This window comes from Sminthopsis crassicaudata, chromosome 1, assembly GCF_048593235.1.
Source record: "Sminthopsis crassicaudata isolate SCR6 chromosome 1, ASM4859323v1, whole genome shotgun sequence".
NCBI classification, from domain to species: Eukaryota; Metazoa; Chordata; class Mammalia; order Dasyuromorphia; family Dasyuridae; genus Sminthopsis; species Sminthopsis crassicaudata.
Window position 1 is genome coordinate 473161756 of NC_133617.1, and position 23569 is coordinate 473185324.

At 33.5% G+C, this 23569-nt stretch overlaps 1 protein-coding gene across 3 annotated transcripts in view; it reads right to left on the reverse strand.

Moving 5' to 3' along the window:
* Positions 1-23569, reverse strand: part of BAIAP2L1 (BAR/IMD domain containing adaptor protein 2 like 1) — a 120839-nt gene that overhangs the window by 61831 nt on the left and 35439 nt on the right. For all 3 annotated transcript variants that reach the window (XM_074281079.1, XM_074281081.1, XM_074281080.1), the window contains one exon: positions 16753-16839. In XM_074281079.1, coding sequence (XP_074137180.1) covers positions 16753-16839 — 87 coding nt within the window. The remainder of the gene's footprint in view (positions 1-16752; positions 16840-23569) is intronic.

Below are 23569 nucleotides of genomic sequence, written 5' to 3' on the forward strand. Positions count from 1 at the left end.
AAAAAAAATCCCTCAAAAGAAGTTGAATTCTGAATAATGGAAAAACTGCTTTTAAATTGAAGGACTGTAAGAAATCAAGGTGTTCTTTATATTCAACACTGAGAAAAAGTTCTTGTTACTTGATCATAGTAATTTAAAAAGTCAACTATCTTGATGTGCCTATTTACCTGAACTGCCAATAGGAGATACTGTGAACATTTTCTTTTCTTTCTTTCTTTCTTTTTAATTAAAGCTTTTTATTTTCAAAACATATGCATGGATAATTTTTCAATATTAACCCTTGCAAAATCTTATGTTCCAATTCCCTCCCCCCTTTCCTAGATACCAAGTAATCCATTATATGTTCAACATGGTAGAAATATATGTGAACATTTTTTAAAAAGGAATTATTATTGGTATAAGGTAAATACAAAATTATGACTGGACTTTGATGTCTCTGGAAGAAAAGAGTAAGTATGGCTGATGACTGTGCAATTCTGCCCCCTTAAATTAAATTCAATCAAGAGTCAAGACATCATCCTATGATATTATCGGTCCTCTTGGAAAACAAAGGACAAACAATAACAACAGAAAAACTAATGAAGATCCCAAAGAAGAGATATGGGCACACACCTTACAAAACGGTGGAAGTAGAGCATTAATGTCATACTATTGTCTACCTTTTCTGTAACAGATATTTTCATTTATAGATAGAGAGAAGGCAGAAAGGATGGGTAGGAACATTCTGAAATTTTAAAAAAAGTGTTGAGGGAGTTCATATCACACAGGGTCAATCTCAGTAAGTTAAAAAAAAAAAAAAATAGATTATCTGAGAGGGAGAGGTATTGTAAAGGACTGTAAAGAGACTTATACAATCCACCCAGAGTTAGAAAACAACTTGAATCATGAATCCCTCTCCAATATTTTCCACAAGTGGTCTTTTAATTGAAGACTTTCTGTCCCAAACAACTCTATACCTTTGAAGTACAGACCTTTTAAGACAATCTATCCCGTAGTTAGACAGCAATAACTGTTGAGCCAAAATGTTTTTCCTATAGTTTCTATTATTGATCTTGATCAGATCAAAAAGAATACATTTTCAGAATTTATACTATAAATGACAGTTTAACATTGGTAGGCTACAATAGGAACCTATTTATTTCATATATATGTACACACACACACGTAGCTAAACTATGATTTATTCAAAATGTATTCATTTTGAAGACAGGTATCATATCCAGTCAATAGTACTTTTTAAAGCACCCACCAAGGAGAACAAGGTTAATCCCTCATCCAAAAGATAATCTTGAAATTATCACTGAAGACTATAGTATTATATCACATCTTTCTCCAGTAAACACTCCCCAATTCTCATATGATAGCTTTCAGTTGCTCTCATCATCTGGGTCGCCTTAGTATCTCTAGAAATCTTCCTAATTTCCACAAACCGCTGCCCTTAAACAAAACTTCATAGAAATAATAGGAAGAGGGGCAGCTAGGTGGCACAGTGGATAGAGCACCAGCCTTAAATTCATGAGGACCTGAGTTCAAATCTGGTCTCAGACACTTAACACTTCCTAGCTCTGTGACCCTGGGCAAGTCACTTAACCCCAGCCTCAGGAAAAAAAAAAAAAAAAAAAAAAGAAAGAAATAATAGGAAGAAAAAAATTGCTCTTAGCACAATAATAGATTTTTAAAAATCAAATTAGAAGTAAAATTATTAATATCTTTAAGTAAAGCATTAAGAATAATATAGTTCAGTTGCTTTGATAATTAAAAGATAAACAGATTAACAGGTTCAAAAAAACCTTATTACTTATATCACAGTTTCTTTGGGGAAAAACAAAACTAATTTCAATGAGGGAAAAAATAAAACCACTTGTATGCTGCCTATTTTTCACTGAGGACAACTTCAAGTAAATAATAAAGTGCAACCTTGACCTCAACTAAGTAAGATCTAGATATGTTGGAATGCATAATTCAGAGCTTTCTCCTTTTGCCTTGAATCAGATAGGTGCTGCAATATGGAGATATTGGTATTGTGTAAATTGACACAGTGTATTGTATAAATCTCAAGGTGATTGTAAAAGCTTGTAAAGCCTACATATATTATTTCATTTGATTTTTTTAAAGCATTTCAATTGATTTTAATGACAACCTAACCTATGAGTTGCTATTATCCTTATTTTTACAGATGAGGAAACAGACAAGGTGACTTATTCAGAGTCACAAAGCTATCAAGTGTTTGATAGAAGAGTCAGGTATTCCTGACTCCAAGTCCAAAACCCTACCACTGTATCACCTAGCTGCCTCATAAAAGATATCATTGCCAAGGTAGTAATCAGGCACATGTTTTTGTGAAGAGGTCATCAAAATATGGTCTGCAACTATTCTGGTATAATATTAATGCTAATAAATACTGTTGGGGAGAAGTTCACAAGCTCTATACTAGAAAAAAATGTCAATATCTATAAGAACATTCATATAGAAAGTAAGTGATTAAGAGTTCAAAGTATTAAAACATTTGATTCTCATTTGCATTAGAAAAACTGTCAAATGTCAATGGAAAAAAAGAAAAGCTGTAATAAAGTTGTCAGCCACATGCTATTGATGCTATATATGGTTCACTGACATTTAATATTCCTGAAAAAATGTCAATTATAGGAGAAAATCAATTTAGATCCCTGAGATCTCAGATTCTTTAATTTTTTAAAAAGTAAACTCACTTATCTTAATAAATTAGAAAAGGAGCAAGTGAGCCTCATCTGCAGACAGCATGTTCTACTGTTACCTCATTGTATTTGGAAGAAGAGGACCTGGGTTGCAATCCAGCTGCCACTTATTCCATATGGAATGTTAGGTAAGTGTCCATTTTTCTGGGCCCCAGAAAATGGGAGAATGAACTAAATGATTTGTCTTAGACCAGAGGTTCTTTATATTTTGATAACTATTTCAATATAATTGGTTTTCTTTGTAGTTCTATATATTTTATTTTATACATTTTAAGACATTACCATGAGGAGCCCACAGGCTTCATTAGATTGCCAAAAGAGCTCATGATCTAATGGTTAAAAACCTAGTCAAGGTAAGGACTCTTTGTAAATTCCTGATCAAGAAAAACATAGCCTGGATTTACAAATGAAATTTGACTGCATAGTGCTGACAGAAAATTAAAACATTTGCAAATTGCTTTGCAAACCTTTAAGTGCTATGTGAATGCTATTATGGTTATATTAACTACCTTGTTGTTATAGTCTATACACAAAATAGTGTATGAGGCCTTAGAGAGCATTCCAAAAATGAGGGAACTGGAATTATGAGAAAGAAATCTAATCTAACCAAAGGTCATTTAACTAGTAAATGGAAGAGTAGGGCTTTGAACTCAGTTCCCAGCATCCCAAATGGAGTACACTTTCTCTTGTTTAGATTACCTTATAAAAATGTCCATTCTCATTTTCTCTATGAAAGAAAGGAACTTTGAATATTGGTTTTGAGTAATACAAAATACATACACAAACACACAGAAAACTATCCAGAGTTCGTTAGTTAAAATATTTAAGTTGGGGCAGCTAGGTGGCGCAATACACCATCCTGAAGTCAAGAGGACCCGAGTTCAAATCTGGTCTCAGATACTTGACATTTCTTAACTGTGTGACCCTGGGCAAGTCACTTAACCCCAATTGCTTCAGCAAAAAAAAAAAAAAAAAAAAAAAAAAAAAAAAAATATATATATATATATATATATATATATATATATATATATATATATATATATATATATATATAAAAGTGACCAACTCTTCTTCCTTTAAAAATCATAAAGGTATAGTATACTTTACTTCTTTTGAAAATATTAAAAATCTTACTGATAGAAGGATAAAATTTTTGTGATGTGTGTGTGATCCCATCTAACACCATATAGTTAACAAAACAGGTAATTCTAACACTCAAATTTTTATAATGGTCAACTGGAAGGATCTTAAAGAAATGAATAGATTACCTGAAGAAAAATGACTGTCCTTATAAATCTAATAAAAGCCACATATTATTTTTTCTATTTCCCAGGAAGAAAAATTGATATTCAGAGGCACTTTATTTTGGAGAAAATCATTAAAAAAAAAAAAAAAAAAAAAAAAAAAAAAAAAAAAAGCTGTACTTTTAAGCTTTTGCATTACTATTACTTTTACCAAAAGAAAGGCTTTGGCTCCAGTTGATCTTTCCTTACCGTAAAGAATGACATAAGCAAAGCCATCAGATACAGTGGTTGAATCTGATGGAGTAAACCTTTACTCAGTGTGTTCTGTGCTTTAGGATAATAGCTAATGATAATATGAAAACATGAGAATATAAACAAGAAAGAGATGGCCATTTCTGTACGCTTTAAAAACTTAGAAAAGAAATTCTATAACAAGCTTAAAATATTCCAAATGAATAGTTTTAGTGGGGTTTGAATCAATTTGTTAAAAAATATAGGTCCTTTTAATGAGTTTGTAAGAACTGATTGAAATTAGGCAAGATGTAAATTTACCAGCCATATTTCAACAAAACCTTTTGTATAAATGGGTGGATGATATTTAAAAATGAGTATTATAATTTAGTAAATGAAGTTAATGGTGCATTTTTTTGGGATCTATTCCAAAAATCTTGGTGCAGGGAAAGAAAGGGAATTAATTATACCTACTCTGTGCCAATTAGTTCCAAGTGCTTTACAAACATTAACTCATCTGATCCTCACAACTATCCTCCTACAAAAAAGGGGCTATTATTATCCCCATTTTACAGATGGGGAAATTGAGATAGAGGTTAAGTAACTTTTCCAGGGACAACTAGAAAGTATTTGAGTCTGCATTTGAATCCAGTGTTCTATTCTGTATACCATCTAGTTGTCTAATATATCTGTGTGAAGTATCTTTTGTAGGTACTAAAACCAAATATTTAAATAAACTAAACTCAGAATTAGAACTTTAACTCCCTGTATCACAAAATGTTAAACCAAGATTTTAAAAAATAATGAAGCATAATATTGCTTTTGCTAAATTGAATAACTAAATATTTTAGTGAAAACAAGCTTTTTTGTTAGTACTAATTTTCTTAAAGATATTATTTCATCTTCATAGAGTAAAGATGGCATCTGAAACAGAATTTGGATTTCAAAGTTAAAATACAGGGAATGTAGTAAACCTAAATATGAAATAAAAACTTTTCTGAAATTTTGCAAATATAGGAGACTTTTAAAATGAACTGTTGCTTTGCCTGATTTCAACTCCTTGGCATATGACGCCCCTCCCAGGATAAATTTACCATGTCTTTCTACCATATGGCTAATTCAAGCCAAAGTGACTCTACATCTCTTAGCCCCTTTTCTCCCCTTTGACTAAAAACCTGGAGAGTAAAGTATGAAACTCGTACTAATATCTTCCTTTATAGAAGACAGAAGCTGGATTCTTAGTTCATACCACCCTGCACCTGCTACTCTGCCTGGTTTTATTTATTTATTTTATAATTATAAATTTTTTTGACAGTATATATGCATGAGTAATTTTTTTTATAACATTATCCCTTGTAATCATTTTTCCAAATTATCCCCTCTCTCCCTCTACTCCCTCCCCTAGATGACAGGCAATCCCATACATTTTACATGTGTTACAGTATAACCTAGATACAATATATGTGTGTAAATCCAATTTTCTTGTTGCACGTTAAGTATTGGATTCTGAAGGTATAAGCAACCTGGGTAGATAGACAGTAGTGCTAACAATTTACATCCCAGTGTTCCTTCTCTGGGTGTAGTTGTTCCTGTCAATCATTGATCAACTGGAAGTGAGTTGGATCTTCTTTATGTTGAAGATTTCCACTTCCATCAGAATACATCCTCATACAGCATTGAAGTGTACAGCGATCTTCTGGTTCTATTCATTTCACTCAGCATCAGTTGATGTAAGTCTCTCCAAGCCTCTCTGTATTCGTCCTGCTGGTCATTTCTTACAGAACAATAATATTCCATAACCTTAATATATCATAATTTACCCAACCATTCTCCAATTGATGGACATCCATTCATCTTCCAGTTTCTGGCCACTACAAAGAGGGCTGCCACAAACATTTTGGCACATACAGGTCCCTTTCCCCTCTTTAGTATTTCTTTGGGATATAAGCCCAATAACAGCAATGCTGGATCAAAGGCTATGCACAGTTTGATAACTTTTTGGGCATAGTTCCAAATTGCTCTCCAGAATGGTTGGATTCTTTCACAACTCCACCAACAATGTATCAGTGTCCCAGTTTTCCCACATCCCCTCCAACATTCATCATTATTTGTTCCTGTCATCTTAGCCAATCTGGCAGGTGTGTAGTGGTATCTCAGAGTTGTCTTAATTTGCATTTCTCTGATCAGTAGTGATTTGGAACACTCTTTCATATGAGTGGGTATAATTTCAATTTCATCATCTGAGAATTGTCTGTTCATATCCTTTGACCATTTATCAATTGGAGAATGGCTTGATTTCTTATAAATTAAAGTCAATTCTCTGTATATTTTGGAAATGAGACCTTTGTCAGAACCTTTAACTGTAAAAATATTTTCCCAATTTGTTACTTCCCTTCTAATCTTGTTTGCATTAGTATTTTTTGTACAGAAACTTTTTAGTTTGATGTAATCAAAATCTTCTATTTTGTGATCAATAATGATCTCTAGTTCTCCTCTGGTCATAAATTCCTTCCTCCTCCACAGGTCTGAGAGGTAGACTATCCTCTGTTCCTCTAATCTATTTATGATCTCATTCTTTACGCCTAAATCATGGACCCATTTTGATCTTATCTTGGTATATGGTGTTAAGTGTGGATCCATATCTAATTTCTGCTCTGCCTGGTTTTAACTCCCAAAACAAAATGCTCCTGGAACTTTCTGGTGTCCTTTCCTTCCTCTCATCCTCACTCCAGCTTTTCTGCCTCATTGTGTGTGTTGTTTTCCCTTTGAGATTATAAACTCCTCAAGAACAGGGATTGTCTTTTTTTTTTTTTTTTTTTTTTTTTTTTTTTTTTTATCATCATGCCGCCCACAGTGCCTGCCACATTGATGTTGCTCAATTGATTATAGTGTCTTAATCTCTGTGGCCCTGTAGATCATAGCGCACCTATGGGGTATTCTAGGCAAAGATATTGGAATAGTTTTCCATTAAGACAAATAAATGCATATTTATTGGATTAGATTTATTAAGAAGTTATTCTACTGTGAACAAATACAGCCATTCTGGAGAGCAATTTGGAACTATGCTCAAAAAATTATCAAACTGTGCATACTCTTTGACACAGCAGTGCTACTACTGGGCTTATATCCCAGAGATCTTAAAGGAGGGAAAGGGACCTGTATGTGCAAGAATGTCTGTGGCAGCCCTTTTGTAGTGACTAGAAACTGGAAAATGAGTGGATGCTCACCAATTGGAGAATGGCTGAATAAATTGTGGTATATGAATATTATGGAATATGGTCTGAAGAGACTTACATGAACTGATGCTAAGTGAAATGAGCAGAACCAGGAGACCATTATACACAGCAACAACAATTCTGATGGATGTGGCCATCTTCAATAAGAGAATTCAAACTAGTTCCAATTGTTCAGTGATGTAGAGAGCCATCTATACTCAGAGAAAGGACGATGGGAACTGAGTGTAGAACACAACATAGCATTCTCACTCTCTCTATTGTTATTAGCTTGCATATTGTTTTCTTTTTCAGTTTTTCTTTTTCTTTCTTCTTGATCTTATTTTTCTTGTGCAGCAAGATAACTATAAATATGTATATATATACATATATATATATTTTGATTTAACATGTATTTCAATATATTTAACATGTATTGGACTACCTGCCAGCTAAGGAAGGGGGTGGGAGAAAAAGGGGAAATTTTGGAACAAAAGGTTACGCAAGGGTCAATGCTGGAAAAAATTACCCCTGCATATGTTTGTAAATAAAAAATTTTAATAATAATTTTAAAAATGCTGAACAACAACAACAAAAAGAAGCTATTCTAATGTGAGGAAATGAAGGAACTAGAGTGAGGGATCATTTTGAGGAATTCTAAGAGGAACAAAACAGAAGTGATATTGATTTAAGAATATGCTATAGAACAACTACACAGGAGGAAGTGGACAAGGAAACAAATACTAATTAAGAATCATGGGGAGCAATGACCATTTCAATTTGAAATCTGTGAAATAGGAATGGAAAGCAAGGCATAGTCTAGACCTTTAGAAGAAAGATTTCAAAGGATTCAGAGGAAGAACAGTTCGTATTCCATGGCCTAAGGTTCTATAAGGTCAATCCAGGCTGTAGGAAGACAGATACACTATTAACTTTTAGTATATTTGAAGACTGGATAATATACACAAAGCCAGTGAAAAAATATTAACATGAAACCAAATGCTATAATTATAGTGACTAATCTTGGTCTAGGAGAAGAAACGTATAATACTGCAGATGCTATCAAATGTGGTCAGTTGATAGTTAGACAGACTACTTACTTCTTCCTCTTCCCCTTCCCCTTGCCTTGGTATAAGAGAATGCTCACAAAAGGGTTTGTAGGGAGTAAATACACCAATGATTTTGGTGTAAAAAGAAAAATTATCAATATAACTTAAAAAAAAAAAGTCATTCCCAAAAGGATGCGACAATTCTTAGCACTCAAACAGAAATGATTCAGGAAAAGATGGTTGGAATGAATGCATTAGGAATGCACAGGTCAACCTAAGTTTTAAAACAAAACAGAAAATAGAAGAAGCAAAGACAAGTAGCTAAGGATGGAGAGAAAAACATGGTGCTGTTCATAAAAGAATTATGATTAACGTTAAGTACAATAATATGATAGCTCTATTTTAGTTATGCATTAGGAAAAAAGAATGATCAAAAAAAGGAAGACTGGATGAAATTAATGACTATTATTAATTAATAAAACATGTTAATCTTATTTTGCTCTTCTTTTCTCTTTAAAGGGAATGATCTTTAGACTAGAAAGGACCGAACAAAAAAAAAAGACTAATAAGTTAAACTAGTTTTGACTTTAATCTTTGGTAAAAACAACTGTTTGTAGTCTCTTAAGTGTTTTCCTCTATCTCCCCTTCCCCAATTTCCAAGTTGTACTTCAGAAAAATGAGATTAACAGTCAATTCATGAATTACTCCCCACTGAACAGTACCATACAAATTGGTTCCCAAATCCAAAATGCTGAGAGAGGAATCCAAGGACAAATGTAGGGCCTGGACATAACTGGGAAATAAGAACACTTTTTTTTGTTTGTTTGTTTTGTCGGGGGAGGGAAGGGAGGCAATAATTTTAACCAACTTCTAGAAAGCCATCTAGCAAATTTCTGGAGGAAACCTTTTCCCAGCACACAAATCCAAATCATTAGAATTCCCTTCGTCTTTATTATTTGGGGAACACACTGGAATTAGTTTTTTCTTTATCATTACTGAGGGAATATTCATATGAATATAGTTCATCTAGTTTCCAAAACTAAAAATTTCATTTTAAACTTCTGCTAATTTAAGTTTCCTTAAGAGAACATTTTCTGTACTCCCAAATTATAAACAATTCAATAAAAATAATAAGGGATTCTAACATAAAATATGAAACAAACTTTAAATGTCACAAAATGTGATGTAGAAGAAAATAACTTCAGTTTGTGACCCAAAATCTAGCTGACTGGTTCTTCAGTATAACTTACAGTAAAAAGTTCAAACAGATCTCTATTCTCCACCTTTTCCTCCCTACCCCCACCCTCATCCTGGGAAAATCTTAAAACAAAATCTTTTTATGTAATATATTTCTTTAGTTTTTCATTCAAAAATTCATTGAAACTTACTCCTTCTGGGAGAGATTTAATGTACATTGAAAAAGATCACAAAAAGCTAGGCAATATATTAAAAACAATTATAGAAAAAAGATACACTCAAAAAAGCAAAGGCAGAACCGTAACTAGACCAAACACCAAATACAGACTTTCGAATTGTTTGTTCTTTTTTATTTACTGTTCTTTCCATAGGAACACAGAATGTGAAAAGTCACATGATAGTGGTGTAGTTTAAGTTCAGAAAAGCCACGTAAGTAAAAGGGAATAAATATTAATCTTTCAAGGACAACTCCTATTTGCATGTTATTCTTCTGTAAAAAAAAAATGTTCTAGACTCTTGTAGGAAATCAGTTCTTTTTCTGTTTTAGTCAATATGGCATTCAGGGACTGTACTTCAAAGGGTAAGTTTGAAGGGGGAAAAAAAGCAATACAGAATATTAACATTTATGTAATTTGTATTTATGTAGAAGTAGGAAAGAAAGACTTCACCTTCTTTACACATTTTTCTTAGTGGAACTGAAGTTTTAATCCAGTATTTACAACAACATTGTTGCTGTGGAAATAGCTGATTGAGTATTATGAACTTGCTTTTGTATAAAGTGAAGGTGTGGAAGAGAAAAAGTCTTATTCAAACAGTGGCAAGAACTATAAAATGTAAAAATAGCAACTGATGACTGATGTTTAAGCATAAAACCATATGTTTCAATGGGAACATATTTCCTTTCTTTAGATACCAAAAAAAAAAAAAAAAAAAAAAAAAAGACTTTTTATTCCAATTTAGTAACATTTTGAGAACATTATCAACCCAATTTCTCTAATCCTTTAATGTTTGTAGTAGTGTCTTAAATTGTTACCCCTACCTTCCCTTTGTACTTATGTATTGGCAACATGATAATGTTTAAAATATTCCAATTCAGACATTGTTAAAAACATGGAAAAACCCTGCTAAAGATAACCAAAGGGAACATAACATTTTGAATAACTTCCTGTAATGATTAACTCTATTAAATATGGTAATGTTTATTACCCTAGTCATACTTGAATTCTGCTTTAATTTATATAGTTTAAGAGTTCTTATATGCTAAGTTGATGTTAATTACAACATAGTGTATTACATACCCATTTAGTCCTTTTTCCAGGCTTATTTGAACAATGAGGGTCATTTCAATTATCACTCTTGATAAACCATAAAATAACTTACTTGGAAGTTTAAAAATGGTTTATACCTTAAATTTAATATATTGTGATTTTCTCTTCTTTACCCTTTACAAATGTCTGCTTTTTTACTGCTATGGTTCAGATGATGGTATAAAGTTTCTCTCTTTGAAATGTTTGCTACTTGTCATTTTTACTTCATTTAAGCTAAGTCACATTGATTAAATTTTCTTAAGTATTCATGAAGTAAGAAAATTGTTTAATAGGAGAACAGAAACAGAATTGTACTAGTAAAAATGAAAAAAAAAAAAAAAACCCTCTGGAGAGAACCAAATTCCTCTTACTTTATGGTGATCTAAGATTGCCTGTTATTATGAAAATGCATTGCTAAATAGGTTGACTCGGTAAAGTAGATCAATTTAAACAAAACTGATAAGATAAAATCTAAAAGCAACTCAGGGAAAAAGGGAGGGTCACAAAAAAAAAAAAAACCCACAAAAAAAACAAAACAAAATGAGCTTCTGATTTTTAACTATGTGAGTCACAGGAAATGTTCATACCATAAGGTAAAATCTGGGGGCCCAGTTAACCCATCCCTCTCAGATAAATACAGATCATAACTCCAATAATTTCTGTTCTATGAATCAGGAGTTGTAAATCTGACATGGAAATCCTGCCTATATTATAATAGCATTTTTCACCAAATGGGAGTTGAAAATGAGGGATGTTTTTAATGAAGTCCTAAGAAAGTCAGGCAGACATAGTTATACAGTCTTTTTCTGGTCTACTTGTCATTTCTGTTGCCAATTATTTCCTGTTAAGCAACTATTCTCTTAAGTTTTTCTTAATCATCACTTCTTCATCCTGTCTCACTTTAAGGATCAATGATTTAGAGCTGAAATGTACTCAGAGATCATCTAGTCCAATTCATTGTATTTGTTCATTTTAAAACAAGAAATCAATCAATTAACAAGCATGAAAGGAAACAAATTAATAAACTATTACATGATAGGCACTGGGCTAGGAGATGTATAATATCTAATGCTCATAATCACTATGGAAAGAAGGTGCTCTCCCCATTTTATAGTTAAGGAAACTGAGGCAGACAGCAGTTAAACAATTACCTACACATCTAATAAGTGTCTGGGAATGGATTTCAACTTAGGTCTTTTTGACTCCAAGATCAATACTATATTTCCTAATTAACAAGCATTTATTAAGTAATAATAATACTAGGTAATATTTATAGAGTTTATTATGTGCAAGGCAGGCACTATACTATGTACTTCACAATTATTTTCTCATTTGATAAGCCTAGGAGGTAGATATTATTATCCCCATTTTATCATACAGATAAAAGTCTATAAAGATGAGGAAACTGAAGCAAACAGGTTAAGATACTTGCATAGGGCCATGTAGATAGTAAATGTCTAAGTCTGAATTTGAACTTAAGCCTTCCTTACTCTATCCACTGAACTGTAAATAATTACTACATGACAAACACTCTTCTAGTACTTACAAAGAAACAAAAAGTCCTTACTCTCAAGGAGCTTGAATTCCAATGGGGGAGCCAATGAGTGTGTGTGTGTGTGTGTGTGTGTGTGTGTATAAATAAATTAAGGGGAAAAAAAATAGAGAGGGGATGAATTCAGAGGAAATTTAGAGGTCATTTAGTCCAGAGGAATCAAACTCCTAGCTTTTAAAACTCCCTAAACCAAATGAAAATATAAATAGGAAATGTTTAACAAAATAAATAAAAATACAATGCAACATAGATAATATTTATAGTTTATAGTTTCCTAAGTCAATATGTATGTATGTGCCAGGAGAGATCTATTCCTATTAGAATTTGACACCACTGATATAGTCTATATGCTGTCTACCCGAGCACTCTCTCTCCTCCCTTTCTCTCTTCTCTCTCTGTGTTCCTGTCTCCCTTCCTCTTTCCCTCTTCCCCCTCCCCTTCCCCCAACTGGTCTTCCCACCTTTCCCAAGCCGGAAGAGCAACAAGCACTATAAGCCAACTTTTACTTGCTCTGTTTTTGACCTGTACCACATCACCTTTTCCCAACCCTAGGGTTTCACCATTTTGCTAACCCTAGCTAGGGGCACCTGAATATAACTTACAACTTATCACCTAACACCTCTACATCTTATTCCCTTCCAGGTACATTTATTTGCCTGGCACCCTAACTGAATCCTCCCCCTCCTCCCCACCCACTTAACACTGTATCTTTCTTGGTTTTTTTTTTTTTTTTTTTTTTTTGGGGGGGGGAGAGGCAATTGGAGATAAGTGACTTACCAGAGTCACACAGCTAGTGTGATAAATGTCTAAAGTCAGATTTAGATCCTCCTGCCTTTAGAACTGATACTCTATCCATTGTACTATCTAGCTGCTCTAATATTGAATCTTTAATGGTTACTTTTTTCTTAAAATCTTATTTACTTATTTTTAAATGTGCATTGCTTTATGAATCATGTTGAGAGAAAATTCAGAAAAGGAAAAACCATGGGAGAGGGGAAAAAACAACAACAAACAGAAAAAAGAAATGAATATATAGCACATGCTGATTTGCATTCAATCTCCATAGTTCTTTTTCTGGATGCAGCTGGAGCTCTCTATCCAATGTTCATTGGGATTGCCTTGGATGGCTGAACACTTTTAGACAATGATAATTTATTTAAGGGGTAAGTAGGTGATGCAGTCTGGGTTTGAAGTAAGGACTCTTTACCTCAGATACTTAGTTGTGTAACTCTGGGAAAGTTACTTAATCCCATTTATTTTAGTTCCTCATCTGTAAAAATAAGGTAGAAAAGGAAATGGCAAACCACTCTAATATATATGCCAAGAAAGCTCCAAATAAGGTCACAAAGAGTCAAGACATGACCAAAACTAATGACTGAACAATCTATTTAAATTCATTCCTCAATTCTACTCTATAGGTCTCTCCCTATCTCAGTGATTCTGAAGTCCCTACTTCCTTGTTTAAACTCTGTTCTCAACAATCCCTATTGACTATTCCCTTATGCCCATCAGCCTCAACCCGATCCTACCAGAATCCTACTTTTAAGCTACTTAGCCCTTTTCACTGTGTTCCCTGGAATTCCTACTCTATAGGTAACAAACTAACTTTCATCTTAAAACCTTTGCTGTTCAGAGATACAAAGAGAAATTCCATTTAAAATAACTATCGATAGTATAAATATTTGGGAATCTATCTGCCAAGGGAAAGTCAGAAACTAAATGAGCAAAACTACAAAACACTTTTCACACAAATAAAGTCAGATCTAACCAATTGGAAAAATATTAAATGCTCTTGGATAGGTCGAGCGAATATAATAAATATGATAATACTACCAAAAGTAATCTATTTATTTAGTGCTATGTCAATCAGACTCCCAAGAAACTATTTTAATGACCTAGAATAAAGAACAAAAGGTCAAGAATTTCAAGGGAACTAATGAAAATTTAAAAAAAAGACCCCAACTTTATGGATAAGAATGCACTATTTGACAAAAACTGCTGGGAGAATTGGAAATTAATATGGCAGAAACTAGGCATTGGTCCACACTTAATACGACACACCAAGATAAGGTCAATATGGGCTCATGATCTAGGTATAAAGAATGAGATTATAAATAAATTAGAAGAACATAGGGTAATTTACCTCTCAGTCCTATGGAAGAGGAAAGAATTATTGATCACAAAATAGAAAATTTTGATTATATCAAGTTAAAAAGCTTTTGTACAATGCAGACAAGATTAGAAGGGAAGCAATAAACTGGGGAAACATCTTTACAGTTAAAAGTTCTGATAAAGGCCTCATTTCCAAAATATACAGAAAATTGACTCAAATTTATAAGAAATCAAGCCATTCTCCAATTGATAAATGGTCAAAGGATATGAAGAGACAATTTTCAGATGATGAAATTGAAACTATTTCTACTCATATGAAAGGGTGTTCCAAATCATTATTGATCAAAGAAATACAATTTAAGACAACTCTGAGATACCACTACACACCTGTCAGAGTGGCTAAAATGATAGGACAAGATAATGATGAATGTTGGAGGGGGTGGGGAAACTGGGACATGGATGCATTGTTGGTGGAGTTGTGAACAGATCCATCCATTCTGGAGAGCAATTGGGAATTATGCTCAAAAAGTTGTCAAACTGTACTTCGATCCAGCAGTGTTACTACTGGGTTTGTATCCCAAAATGTTTGTGGCAGCCCTCTTTGTAGTGGCCAGAAACTGGAAAATGGATGCCCATCAATTGGAGAATGGCTGAATAAATTGTGATATATGAATCTTATGGGATATTATTGTTCTGTAAGAAATGACCAACAGGATGATTTCAGAAAGTCCTGTAGAGACTTACATGAACTGATGCTGAGTGAAATGAGCAGGACCTGGAGATCATTATATACTTCAACAACAATACTATATGAGGATCAATTCTGATGGACATGGCTATCTTCAACAATGGGGGGATCCAAATCAGTTCTACTTAATTAGTAATGAACAGAACCAGCTACACCCAGCAAAAGAACTCTGGGAGATGAGTGTGAAACACAACACAGCATTTACACTCTTATTGTTTGCTTGCATTTTTATTTTTCTTCCCAGGTTATTTTTATCTTCTTTCTAAATCTGATTTTTCTTGTGTAGCAAGACAACTATATAAATATGCATACATATATTGTATTTGACATATACTTTAACATATTTAACATATATGGGACTATCTGCCATCTAGGGGAGGGGATTGAGGGAAGAAAGGGAAAAGGTGGAACACAAGTTTTTGCAAGAGTCAATGTTGAAAAATTGCTGATGCATATGTTTTGTCAATAAAAAGCTATAATAAAAAAAACAACAACCCACAAACAACAAAAACCTTTGCTGTTTATTTAACCCTTCATTTTCTGTACTCACCAAGAGCTGAGGACATAGCTCCTGCTACCCTTTCTAATACTACTGATTATGGTGGGGCAGTTGGAATATTCCTTATTCCCCTAGGAATTCCTTATTCTTAAGCGCTCTGCTATGATCACTTGGTGACTTTCCTTTTTTTGTGTTGTTTTTTTTTTTTTTAAATTTTTTTTCTTTAATCAACTCCAGTGGGTCCCTTTTGCCTCCAAAAACAAATTTTTAAGAACTGTCACAATTTGGTTTCTATCTTTCTTTTCTTCTTAGACTTAGACACTGTTCTCTGCTGCTCTTCATTTAAGATTACCTGCCCCCCCCCCAACTCTAGGCATTTTCATTGTCTTTCTCCTTTCTTATTTCTGCTTTGTTTTTCTGGATTTCTACAAATTTTGGCTAAAATCTCCACCTTGTAAAAAAGTATCTTGATTTCCTTTAATGCTAGTGTCTTCTTTTGTTTATTATCGATTATCATCAATTTATCGCATACATATAGTTTGTGTATATTATTGTTTATATGTTATTTCCCTGGGTTTTTTTTTTTTTTTTTTGGTCTTTCTTTGAATCCCTAGTCTTTGAATAGTGCCTGGAATAATATATGCTTAATAAATGCTTGTTAACTTGCCTTTTTACCCTGTACCCTGTTGCTTCTCAAAATGAACTTAGTACTTCCTCACATGGGCTGAAGGAAGATGGGAGACTGCTTTCTTTTTTGGCAGTACAGAAACACTGCCACACATTTCATTTGGAGGAATTAGAAACAAAAGAGAGAATCAAATCAAAAACAACAACAACACTGAAGGACCCCTGCTATGTGTGTGTAGGTGATTTGTTGTTCAACTTACCCAACTCAGTGGACACAGGAGAACCAGTAGCTATTTCTCCAATCTTTGCTACACCATCATAATATGCTCTTCCTGCCATTATCATAGCTAGAAGGGGAAGAAAAAAGTAATAATTAATAAAGTAATTAATAAAAAGATTGGAAAAAAACAACAATGCAGATTTCCCCTTTAAAATATTTATCCTACTTTCCATCTAGAGGGGGAAGGTGAGGAGAAAAAATTGGAACACAAAGTTTGCAGAGGTGAATGTTGAAAACTATCTTTGCATTGCATGTATTTTGAAAAGTAAAAAGCTACTATAAAAAACAAACATATCCATTGCTTTTATCACAGAATAAATCAATAACTCTTTCAAAAACAATTGACTTGAATGCAGATTTGGTTTTATAATTCAGCTGACAGGCAGTCTGGGACTTGCTAGTATCTGACTTAGGCAGCATAAGTGTTAGTCAACTGGACGGACTGGGAAAGTGAGCCACTATTGGCTCACCATCAATCATTGCTTCTATGAGGAAACAGATTCCAATTTCCAATCAATCAGTTCCAAACAATCAACTTTGTGGGAGTTGCCTGTGCCTTTAGAGTAGTATTGTTTCTGAATCTGTGAATAAATTTGAGTTTGTCCCATGAAAAACCTACGAAAGCTTTGAAGGAATTTATCATTCCAAAAAAAAGAGGCCTTAATAATCAAACATCTATTCACAAAGTGAAGATAATACCAATTATGTATATTGTTTTCAATTTTCTTCAAATATAACTTTCTATTTTCATTCCAAAGTTTTGAGCCTAGATCTTTGTTTCTAGAGATTTAATTTGGAGGGGTATAAATGGGAGTTTTTTATAGAGAAGCTTTTATTTGAAATTCCTTTACTAGAAAATAAGGCTCACTTTGAGGACTTACAGTATTTCTCATTATACATTTTAGTGCCTCATTTTATATGTGATCCCTTGTTTTATCTTTTATTATCAGACCTTTCCAGAAGCAGGTTCTCCAGCCTCTTCCACGAAACCAGAAACAAGCAGAACAATCTGCGCATTCTATGAGAAAGAAGCTTCCCCTGGCAAAGGGCATATGTAAATATTCTATAACAGCTTTCACTCAGTTTGACAGTAGTGAAAAGATAGACGATGGATAGAGAATAGACCTAGAGTCATGAAGATCCGAGTTCAAATTTTATCTCAGACAATATCTGAGTGACCCTAGGCAAGTGCAATAACCTCTGTTTACCTCAGTTTTTTTCATATGTAAGTCATATGCTGTCCTCAGCACAGCACCTGACAAATTAAATGCTATTTAAATGTCCATTCTCTCTTTTCAGGGACTGAAGTGATAGGTAAGAAGAATGAGGTATCTTCTCCAGTTGAGAAAAGGTTGGCCAAGTGGCAGCAATAGTGCTCCCTCCCTCTGTCCACTTGGATATCATATTCTTAAAAAGAGATAATTTATCTATTAATATTAATTAACTATAATAATATAACTATATTAATTATAATAATATAATCTATTAATTAACAATTAATATATCTAGTAATAATAGAGCAGATAATTTTTAAAAGATAAATAAGAGAAAATAATTTTTCTCTCTCTTGCACCTCTGAACCCTTCCAAGATAACTTGAAGTTTACTGGCAAGATTTCTTTCTTAAGGATCAGGCCTAAAACCAAAACCAATGTGATTCTAATTGACCATCAATAGATCCTAGGCCAAGCCCCATTTGGTCATTGTTTGGGTCCTGCTTGACTCAAATTTAATGTAATTAGCAATCATTTTGCTTTGGCTAGAAACTCTGAGGATCTTCCCCGCTCAGATTCATGCATTCATTCATTTAGATTTTTTTTAGACTAGGTGAAATAGAAAGAAGAGATTCTTTGTCTCAATTACTACTACTACTACCTAGCTTTAATCACTGAATGGATGCCAGGCCTCAGTCAAATTGAGATTTGTTGAAAACCTTAGTTTAAAAAGACTGTGTGGGACAGTGGTCCTTTCCAAATTAAAATCAGACTCTCAAGGTTAAAAAACAAAAAAAAATTATTTATTATTATCTCTGGAGAAAGGGCAACTCCCAACAGACAAGGTGTCAGTCAGTAGGAGTACAAAACATAAAATTAAATAGACCCTAAAGGCAGAACCCTCCGCCCCCACCTTTTCTCCCATAGTCTAGGGGAATATACTCCAAAGGCAGAAATCTATCCCAACAACAAAAGAATGCTAATAAATAACTAACTCTTAATTCAAATTTCTCTAGAGAATTGTTATACAAGCAAATAGTCTTGGATGAGTGAATTATGTTACCTGAATTCCCAATAATCTTTAAAAGAAGTACTTAAATGCTAAGAGGTGGGGGGGAACCAAGAGGGGAAATGTTCATCCAAGACAGTCGAACACCTGCAGCTTTTTAGCTATAGCTCCACTTGTTATGGCAAAGTCTCCAGTCACAATTAGGGCAGAGTTTAAGGGCACCATTCCCATGAGAGGTCTTTACTCAGTTTATCCCATTCAAGGCCAAGCTCTCCCACTGCATCCAGGGCCATCTCCAATACTCCAGTAGTAATCTGTATCTGACCACTGGACCCAGATTGCTTTGGAGGGGAAAATGAGTCAGCCTTTCCACAGTCCTCCCTCACTTAAATCCAATTTACTTGCTTGATCACCTTTCCTGATGACTTGGTCTTCTTTGAGACAAAGAACAAACAACAGTTTTATAAGTGATAAAACACAGATTAACAACCAGATTTTAACTCAGTGAAAAGGGATTATGTTAATTCTTCTGGTTTATCTTTGACAAATGCAATGCTCTCAAAATAGTGCTACATAAATTTTAGACGTTAATATCATCATTCACATTTTACTAATGAGCAAGAAGTTGGGAGAGAAATGGTGGATAGAGAGTTGATCTTAGAGTGAGGAAAACCTGGGTTCAAGTCCTGTCTCAAACATATTCTGGACCTAGGCAAATCAATTAATCTCTCCAAACCACTAGACAAATCTTTAAGACTAGGAAGTTGCAAAACAGCTAATTGATGAAGAGAGTTCCCTCTTGAGGGCTTTTTTATAGCATCAGAATCCCATATCTAAACAAAGAAAGGATGTAAATAGTTTAAGTACCCAAGGTCTTACGATAGACAAAGAGGGAGAAGAATCAGGGTAAGTAAATTATTCACAAGATTATTTCCAGTTTTAAAATGCTTTGACAATTTTGATCCCTGGGCTTGTAAACATAAAAACCTTCCTTTTGAGAATATATACATATAAGCAGGGCTGTGCTAGAACCAACCTGAACTTGCTTAAGAGCCAATTGTTAAGCTTTCAGTGTGAGCATTTATCTCAGAAATTGACAAATACTACAAATCAATATTTGATTTAATGATTGTCTAGACTTAAGAAAATATTGGAAAAACATTAATAATTCAGAAGAAATCTACATTTAAAAATACATTTATTTTATATTATGTAAATTGTATGCATTACACATACATATATTGAATCATGCATTATGTTGTATTTTATATTATATACATGCATATATAATATATGACATATATTAAAAATACATACAATTTTTCTGGAGAGATGGTTATTACATAGTGAAGAGTATATCCCCTGCACAGAAATATATATGCATTTTAAATACATACACTTTTATGTATATACGCTATACACATATAGTCTTTGTTTATTAAACTGTCAAGGTAAAAGTAATATTTCAGTGTGAGGATTAAATATTGACAGCTACCAATTACCAAAGGCAATCTGTGGGATAAAAAGGTAAATTACACAAACTATACTACAGCAAATATTTCATATCTATGGTTGCTGTTCGATTGGGTCTGACTCTGCATGACCTCATCTGGTATTGTTTTGGGCAAAGGTAGTGGAATATTTTAGCCATTTCCTTCTTTACCTCATTTTGCAGATGAGGAAATTAAAGCAAACAGGTTTAAGTGATTTTCTCAGGGTCACACAGCTATTAAGTATTTGAGGCTGGATTTAAACTTAGGAAGATGAGTCTTCCTGAATTTGTGCCATTGTGCCATTTAGTTGCCCTTTTATATCTATGCTTGCTAGTTATAATAATTTGGTTCCTTAAATATTATGTTGGTTTATCTATTTACTCTCATTATACAAACCGCATTGAAAATTTTCTTTAACTATTCATTTTACCTTTATTTTTAAAATAAAATTTAAATTTATTAAACAAACACAAATTGATTGAATAAATCTCCCTTCATTAAAACAATTCTAAACATTAAAAAAAATTTTTTTTTTTAAATTTCAAGTTCTATTCCTTCTTTCCTTCACTCCCTGAGATAAGCAACCAAGCTATAGGTTATACATGTGCAATCATTTTACCTTTGTTTTAAAAAAATTTTTTTTTTAAAATTTCTTTCATTTCCAAACTTATCCACTTTGTCTCACACTCTGGAAGCCTTCCCCTCAATCAAACAAGCATTTGCTAAGCACAGCATTAAATGCTGGGTATACAAAGACAAAAACGAATAGCTCTTATTTAATGGAGAAACACCATATGTGTATCCAAGTGCATAAAGAACGAATGCAAAATGAATCCAGGGCAGTATTGGAAAGAGGTTTATTAGCAGCTGGGGATGCATTGCTGGAAATGCTTCATGAAGAAAATATCAGTAGAACTTAGAATTCAGGGGTTCCAAAAGTGGTGTGTGTTGTTAAGTATAAATTGCAAGGATGGGAGTAAAATAGGAAGAAAATTGGAAAGGCAGATAGGGGCCAAGTTATGGAAAGATTTAAATATTAAACAGGAATTTACAGATAATCTTCCAGGCAAGAGAGAGCCACTGGAGTTTGCAGAGTTAAGAATTGCAAGGAGGGAAAGAGGCAGAGAAGTGCTGAGGAAAGACTTGTAGCTAAGAAAAATAATTGGCAGCTGTGTGGAGGACAATTGGGAAGGGGAGAGCCTTGAGGCTGGAAGATTTTATTAAGGTGGTGGCCTTATGAATAAAGACAGAATGTATACAAGAGATATTGTGGGGCAGCTAGGTGGGGCATCTATTTAGTTACTGTTTGTCTCAGTTTCTTCACCTATAAAATGAGCTGGAAAAAGAAATGGCAAATTACTCCAGTGTCTTTGCCAAGAAAATCCCAAATGGGGTTATGAAGAGTCAGACATGATTGAAATAACTACAGCAGCAGTGTTGGTGATGTGTGATTGAAATTCAAAATAGAGAAATTCCATACATACATAGATTTGGGAATCTTCTGCAAAGTGGTGATAATTGAATCTACAACATCTGATGACATTACCAGGTGAGATAGGAGAGAGGACAGGTTTCAGGACATAACTTTAGGATAGGGAGGAAGACAGATGATGAATCAGTAAAATAAAACTGAGAAATTGCTGGACAGGGAGAGAATCAGGAGAAAGTAATGTCTCTGATAGGAGAAAATATCCAGGAAGAAAATGATTAATTGTGTCAAATGCAGCACCAAGGTCAAGGACTAAGAAGGAACCATTAGATTGGTGATAAAGAAATTATGAGTAATTTCAGAGGAAGCAATATCAGTTGAATGATGAGGCTGGAAAGCAGACTTTTGGAGATAAAGAGAGTGAGGGGAGAGGAAATGGATGAGTATGGGTAATTTTTTTCAAGGTATTTAGCTGAGAGAGGGAGGAAATGTAGGATGATAGCATGGTAGGATCTAGTGAGGATTTCTTAGGATGGAGACTTGGATGTGAGATGAAGAGAAGGGACTGTTAGGTTAAAAAGGGAGAAGAGGAAATTCTTAGTGGATAACCTCAATTTTAAAAAATAATAATAGCAATAACTAATATTTATATAGCACTTTAAGGCTTACAAAGCATTACTTTATTTGATCCTTACAACAAAGGATCAAATAAGGATCCTTGGAAGAAAGATGGTAGTTTTTATTATCTCCATTTTATAGATGAAGACACTGAGGCAGAAATTGGTTAAGTGGCTTGTCCAGAATTGCAATTATTAATTGTTTGAGGCAGAATTCCAACTCGGGTTTTCCTACATTAACTACAGTATTTTCTAGTTTAATTTGCCCCATAACTGCTTAATTATTGTCTAAACATAAGGCAAAGGTAGAGGGTGCTTTAATTCTTGTATTTCTCTTAATTCTGTTTTTTTTTTAAAGAGCAGTAAAATCCCATCATATTTATGCATTTATATAATGCATTTATGCATTATAATTTATTTGTTTCAAATTCTTTGATATTATGAAAAAAATCAAGGAGGTATTTCAGCATACATAGGATCTTTATTTCTGACTTTGACTTTCTTTGGGTCTAAGTCTTGCAGTGGGAAATCTAGGTCAAGGAATATGGACATTTTAGAATTATTTTTTTAAAAGTATGATTCTAAAATATATTCTAAGGTATTTGTATCAACTCATAGCTCCACTAATAGCATAATAGTGTGCCCATCTTTCTGCAGCTCTTCCAGCATTGACTAGTGCCATTTGTATTTTACCTTTAAAGTTGACCTACATGCTTACTTTCCCCTAAAAATGTATTTTTCAAACCCCTGACAGACCAAGATTTCTTCTGTTCAGACTTAGGTGTGGCACTTTTTTACTAAAAACCTCCTACCTACAAAGCAGATTTCAAATTCTCTTGACAGTCATTTGAGGCTCCTATAATCTGTTGCTATCTTACATTATCTATCACCTCATCATTTACTCACAAGAATTTTTTTTCAATATTTACTCAGAAGGAACCTAAAACAAAACAAACAAACCCAAATATCCCAAAACCTCCTCAGTCTTTGCTCATAATGTTCACTTTGCTTGAAATGGAGAAACTTCCCTAATTTC